The sequence below is a fragment of the Geospiza fortis genome, unplaced genomic scaffold, assembly GCF_000277835.1.
Source record: "Geospiza fortis unplaced genomic scaffold, GeoFor_1.0 scaffold1591, whole genome shotgun sequence".
NCBI classification, from domain to species: domain Eukaryota; kingdom Metazoa; phylum Chordata; class Aves; order Passeriformes; family Thraupidae; genus Geospiza; species Geospiza fortis.
Genome location: NW_005055165.1, coordinates 10,945 through 17,321, shown reverse-complemented (window position 1 = coordinate 17,321; position 6,377 = coordinate 10,945). Strand labels below are relative to the sequence as shown.

Genomic DNA, 6,377 nt, shown 5'->3' with positions numbered 1-6,377 from the left:
TGCTGGGGGTTTTTGGGGTTCCCAGGGTGATTTTTGGGGTGCCCCGCAGATGACGGTGTTCGGGGGGTTCCCGGGGTTTGGGGTGGGGGTTTTTGGGTTTTTGGGGTTCCCAGGATGATTTTTGGGGTGCCCCGCAGATGACAATGTTCGGGGGGTTCCCAGGTTTTGGGAAGGGGTTCCCGGGGGTTTTTGGGGTTCTCAGGATGATTTTTGGGGTGCCCCGCAGATGACGGTGTTCGGGGGGTTCCTGCACAAGGGCTCCTTCCTCCGCAACTGGTTCAACCTCCTGGACGTGCTGGTGGTCGGGGTGTCCCTCATCTCCTTCGGCATGCAGTGAGCAGCTGGGGAAACTGGGAGCAACTGGGAGAGCCAATGGGGGCAACTGGGAGCACTGGGAGAGCCGCTGGGGGCAACTGGGAGTGCTGGGAGTGCCAATGGGGGCAACTGGGAGCGCCAGTGGGGGCAACTGGGAGTGCTGGGAGGCAACGGGGAGCACTGGGAGCAACTGGGAGCAACTGGGAGTGCCAATGGGGGCAACTGGGAGCACTGGGAGCAACTGGGAGCAACTGGGAGTGCCAATGGGGGCAACTGGGAGCACTGGGAGCAACTGGGAGCAGCTCTGTGGGCAACTGGGAGCGCCAATGGGGGCAACTGGGAGCAACTGGGAGGGGCCAGACTCAGTACTGGGAGCACTGCAAGTGCTGCTGAGGGCAACTGGGAACACTGGGGGTGTTACTGGGAGGTTACTGGTGTTTCCAGGAGGTTACTGGTGCCTTACTGGGAGCACTGGGAGGGACTGGGAGGGACTGGGAGGGACTGGGAGGGACTGGGAGGGACTGGGAGGGACTGGGAGGGACTGGGAGGGACTGGGAGGGACTGGGAGGGACTGGGAGGGACTGGGAGGGACTGGGAGGGACTGGGAGGGACTGGGAGGGACTGGGAGGGACTGGGAGGGACTGGGAGGGACTGGGAGGGACTGGGAGGGACTGGGAGGGACTGGGAGGGACTGGGAGGGACTGGGAGGGACTGGGAGGGACTGGGAGGGACTGGGAGGGACTGGGAGGGACTGGGAGGGACTGGGAGGGACTGGGAGGGACTGGGAGGGACTGGGAGGGACTGGGAGGGACTGGGAGGGACTGGGAGGGACTGGGAGGGACTGGGAGGGACTGGGAGGGACTGGGAGGGACTGGGAGGGACTGGGAGGGACTGGGAGGGACTGGGAGGGACTGGGAGGGACTGGGAGGGACTGGGAGGGACTGGGAGGGACTGGGAGGGACTGGGAGGGACTGGGAGGGACTGGGAGGGACTGGGAGGGACTGGGAGGGACTGGGAGGGACTGGGAGGGACTGGGAGGGACTGGGAGGGACTGGGAGGGACTGGGAGGGACTGGGAGGGACTGGGAGGGACTGGGAGGGACTGGGAGGGACTGGGAGGGACTGGGAGGGACTGGGAGGGACTGGGAGGGACTGGGAGGGACTGGGAGGGACTGGGAGGGACTGGGAGGGACTGGGAGGGACTGGGAGGGACTGGGAGGGACTGGGAGGGACTGGGAGGGACTGGGAGGGACTGGGAGGGACTGGGAGGGACTGGGAGGGACTGGGAGGGACTGGGAGGGACTGGGAGGGACTGGGAGGGACTGGGAGGGACTGGGAGGGACTGGGAGGGACTGGGAGGGACTGGGAGGGACTGGGAGGGACTGGGAGGGACTGGGAGGGACTGGGAGGGACTGGGAGGGACTGGGAGGGACTGGGAGGGACTGGGAGGGACTGGGAGGGACTGGGAGGGACTGGGAGGGACTGGGAGGGACTGGGAGGGACTGGGAGGGACTGGGAGGGACTGGGAGGGACTGGGAGGGACTGGGAGGGACTGGGAGGGACTGGGAGGGACTGGGAGGGACTGGGAGGGACTGGGAGGGACTGGGAGGGACTGGGAGGGACTGGGAGGGACTGGGAGGGACTGGGAGGGACTGGGAGGGACTGGGAGGGACTGGGAGGGACTGGGAGGGACTGGGAGGGACTGGGAGGGACTGGGAGGGACTGGGAGGGACTGGGAGGGACTGGGAGGGACTGGGAGGGACTGGGAGGGACTGGGAGGGACTGGGAGGGACTGGGAGGGACTGGGAGGGACTGGGAGGGACTGGGAGGGACTGGGAGGGACTGGGAGGGACTGGGAGGGACTGGGAGGGACTGGGAGGGACTGGGAGGGACTGGGAGGGACTGGGAGGGACTGGGAGGGACTGGGAGGGACTGGGAGGGACTGGGAGGGACTGGGAGGGACTGGGAGGGACTGGGACTGCTGGAGGCACTGGGAGCACTGGGGGTCACTGGGGACACTGGAATGGACTGGGAACTGTCCCTGTCCCCCTGTCCCGATGACACCCCTGTCCCTCTCCCCGTGGCCCAGTGGCACCGCTGTCCCTGTCCCCCCACCCCAGTGACCCGGTCCCTGTCCCCATGACCCAGTGACACTGTCCCTGTTGTGTCCCCAGCACGTGGTGCAGTGCTGTCCCTGTCGCTATCCCAATGCCCTGGTGACACTGTCCCTGTCCCCCTGCCCTGGTGACCCTGACCCTGTCCCTGGTGGCCCTGTCCCTGTCCCTGGTGACACTGCTGTCCCCGTTGTGTCCCCAGCACGTGGTGCAGTGCGTGTTCGTGGCCATGCCCTGGTGACACTGTCCATGCCCTGGTGACACTGTCCCTGTCCCTGTCCCCATTGTGTCCCCAGCACGTGGTGCAGTGCGTGTTCGTGGCCATGCCCTGGTGACCCTGTCCATGCCCTGGTGACACTGTCCCTGTCCCTGTCCCCGTTGTGTCCCCAGCACGTGGTGCAGTGCGTGTTCGTGGCCATCCGCACCATCGGCAACATCATGATCGTCACCACCCTGCTGCAGTTCATGTTCCCCAAAAACCACCCCACACCCCAAAACAACCTTGCACCCCAAAAACGACCCCGCACCCCAAAAACAACCCCGCACCCAAAAAATGACCCTGCATCCCAAAAACCACCCCACACCCCAAAACAACCTCGCACCCCAAAAACGACCCCGCACCCAAAAAAGGACCCCAACCCCAAAAACCACTCTGCACCCCAAAAACGACCCTGCAACCCAAACACAACCCCAAACTCCAAAAATGACCCCATACCCCAAAAATGACCCTGCTCCCCAAAAACGACCCCGCGCTCCAAACTGAGCCTGCTCCCCAAAACCGACCTCACACCCCAAAAACGACCTCGCACCCCAAACCGAGCCCTGCGCCTCAAACCCTGACCCTCGGCCACCCCAGCAGTGTCCCCAGAGTGTCCCCATAATGTCCCACCCCCTGCTGGTGGCAGTGTCACGTTGGGGTCTCACCATTGCTGTCCCTGTGACCTTTGTGGTGTCCCTGTGTCCTCTGTCCTGCTGGTGCTCTCCCGTGGTGGCCCTGTGGCCCCTCAGTGGTGGCAGTGTCCAGGGGGTGTCCCACCCTCGCTGTCCCCATGTCCCCATCCCAGAGGGACATTCCTGATGTACAAGGACGGGGACGTGTCCCACCCCTCAGTGGTGGCAGTGTCCGGGGGTGTCTCACCCTCGCTGTCCCCACCCCAGGGGGACATTCCTGGTGTACAAGGACGGGGACGTGTCCCACCCCTCAATGGTGGCAGTGTACAAGGACGGGGACATGTCCCACCCCTCAGTGGTGGCAGTGTCTCACCCTCGCTGTCCCCGTGTCCCCAGGGGGACATTCCTGGTGTACAAGGACGGGGACGTGTCCCACCCCTCAATGGTGGCAGTGTACAAGGACGGGGACATGTCCCACCCCTCAGTGGTGGCAGTGTCTCACCCTCGCTGCTGTCCCCACCCCAGGGGGACATTCCTGGTGTACAAGGACGGGGACGTGTCCCACCCCTCAATGGTGGCAGTGTACAAGGACGGGGACATGTCCCACCCCTCAGTGGTGGCAGTGTCTCACCCTCGCTGTCCCCACCCCAGGGGGACATTCCTGGTGTACAAGGACGGGGACGTGTCCCACCCGTCGGTCCGGGAGCGCCTCTGGCTCAACAGCGACTTCAACTTCGACAACGTGCTGGCGGGGATGATGGCCCTGTTCACCGTGTCCACCTTCGAGGGGTGGCCCGCGTGAGTGCCCGGGGGTGGGTGGGCACGGGGACACTGCCACCCCCCTTGGGGACACCCCCAGCACTGTGCGTCCCCCCGTGTCCCCAGGCTGCTGTACAAGGCCATCGACGCCAACGCCGAGAACCAGGGGCCCATCTACAACTACCGGGTGGAGATCTCCATCTTCTTCATCGTCTACATCATCGTCATCGCCTTCTTCATGATGAACATCTTCGTGGGCTTCGTCATCATCACCTTCCGCGCGCAGGGCGAGAGCGAGTACCGCAACTGCGAGCTGGACAAGAACCAGGTCTGGGGACACGCTGCCCGCGGTCCTGCCGTGTCCCCATGGCCCTGTGGTGTCCCCATGGCCCTGTGGTGTCCCCTTGGCTCTGTGGTGTCCCCATGGCTCTGTGATGCCCCCATGACCCTGTAGTGTCCCCTTGGCTCTGTGGTGTCCCCATGGCTCTGTGGTGTCCCCATGGCTCTGTGGTGTCCCCACACACTCCCCTGTCCTCCCAGTGGCCGTGGGTGGGGTGGCAGTGGGGTGGCTGTGTCCCCACACTGTCCCCACGTTGTCCCCCAGCAGCAGTGCGTGGGATGGCAGTGGGTGGGGTGGCAGTGAGTTGGCCATGTCCCCACAGTGTCCCCTCACTGTCCCACAGCAGCAGTGTGTGGGTGGCAGTGGGGTGGCCGTGTCCCCACCCTGTCTCACACTGTCCCCACGTTGTCCCCAGCGCCAGTGCGTGGAGTACGCTCTGAAGGCGCAGCCGCTGCGCCGTTACATCCCCAAGAACCGCACCCAGTACCGCGTGTGGGCCATGGTCAACTCCACGGCCTTCGAGTACATCATGTTCGTCCTCATCCTCCTCAACACCATCGCCCTGGCCGTGCAGGTGAGGCGGGGACACCTGGGGGGACAGGGGGGGCACCGAGGGGACAGTGCCAGACCCCTGCGTGTCCCCTCGCAGCACTACGAGCAGTCCAAGCCCTTCAACTACGTGATGGACCTGCTCAACATGGTGTTCACGGGGCTCTTCACCGTGGAGATGGTGCTCAAGATCATCGCCTTCAAACCCCGGGTACGCCACGGGGGTGGCACGGGGGGTGGCACGAGGGGGGTGACACACAGGGGTCCTCACCACCTCCCACCCCACCCCAGCATTACTTCTGTGACGCCTGGAACACCTTTGACGCCCTCATCGTGGTGGGCAGCGTGGTGGACATCGCCGTCACCGAGGTCAACGTGAGTGGCCCTCCTTGTCCCTCCTGGCTCGGGGGGGGTTGGTGTTTTGGGGTGTCCTGGATGTCTGGGTCTCCTCCTGGTCCATGTCCTTGTGTCCATCTCTCTGTCTCCATCATCTCTGTCATTTCCATCTCCATCATTTCCATCATCTCAATAATTTCCACTCCATCATTTCCACTCCATCATTTCCACTCCATCATCTCCATAATTTCCATCATCTCCATCACCTCCATCACCTCCATCACCTCCATCATCTCCATCATTTCCATCCCCATCATCTCCATCATCTCCACCTCCATCATCTCCATCACCTCCATCACCTCCATCACCTCCATCACCTCCATCATCTCCACCATTTCCATCCCCATCATCTCCATCACCTCCATCACCTCCATCACCTCCATCATCTCCATCTCCATCACCTTCATCACCTCCATCATCTCCATCACCTCCATCACCTTCATCACCTTCATCACCTCCATCATCTCCATCATCTCCATCATCTCCATCATCTCCATCATCTCCGTCTCCATCCCCATCATCTCCATGGTCCCACCTGCCTCTCACAGAACGGGGGCCACGTTGGTGAGGTACGGGCAGCTGTCCCCACCTGGGGGCTTTTTTGGGGGGGCTGTTCATGGATTTTTGGGGCTCCCCTGACCCTTGTCCCCGCAGAGCTCCGAGGACTCCTCCCGCATCTCCATCACCTTCTTCCGCCTCTTCCGCGTCATGCGCCTGGTCAAGCTGCTCTCCAAGGGCGAGGGCATCCGCACCCTGCTCTGGACCTTCGTCAAATCCTTCCAGGTGGGACGGGGGGCACCTGCTGGGGGACACAGGTGAGGGGGGACACGGAGGGGACACCCCCGGCACCCCCTGACCCCCGCTGCGCCCCCAGGCCCTGCCCTACGTCGCGCTGCTCATCGCCATGATCTTCTTCATCTACGCTGTCATCGGGATGCAGGTGAGGGGGCCTGGGGCAGGTGAGGGGGTCTGGGGCACATGAGGGGCTCTGGGGGGCAGTGAGGGGGGTCTGGG

The 6,377-nt window shown here is 63.9% G+C and overlaps 1 protein-coding gene across 1 annotated transcript in view; it reads left to right on the top strand.

Annotated features, from left to right (window-relative positions):
• Positions 1–337, top strand: part of LOC102041255 (voltage-dependent L-type calcium channel subunit alpha-1D-like) — a gene marked incomplete at its 5' end in the record, with an annotated part of 2,120 nt that extends 1,783 nt beyond the window's left edge. The window contains one exon of the mRNA XM_031065744.1: positions 227–337. Coding sequence (XP_030921604.1) covers positions 227–337 — 111 coding nt within the window. The remainder of the gene's footprint in view (positions 1–226) is intronic.
• Positions 338–6,377: the final 6,040 nt, after the last annotated feature.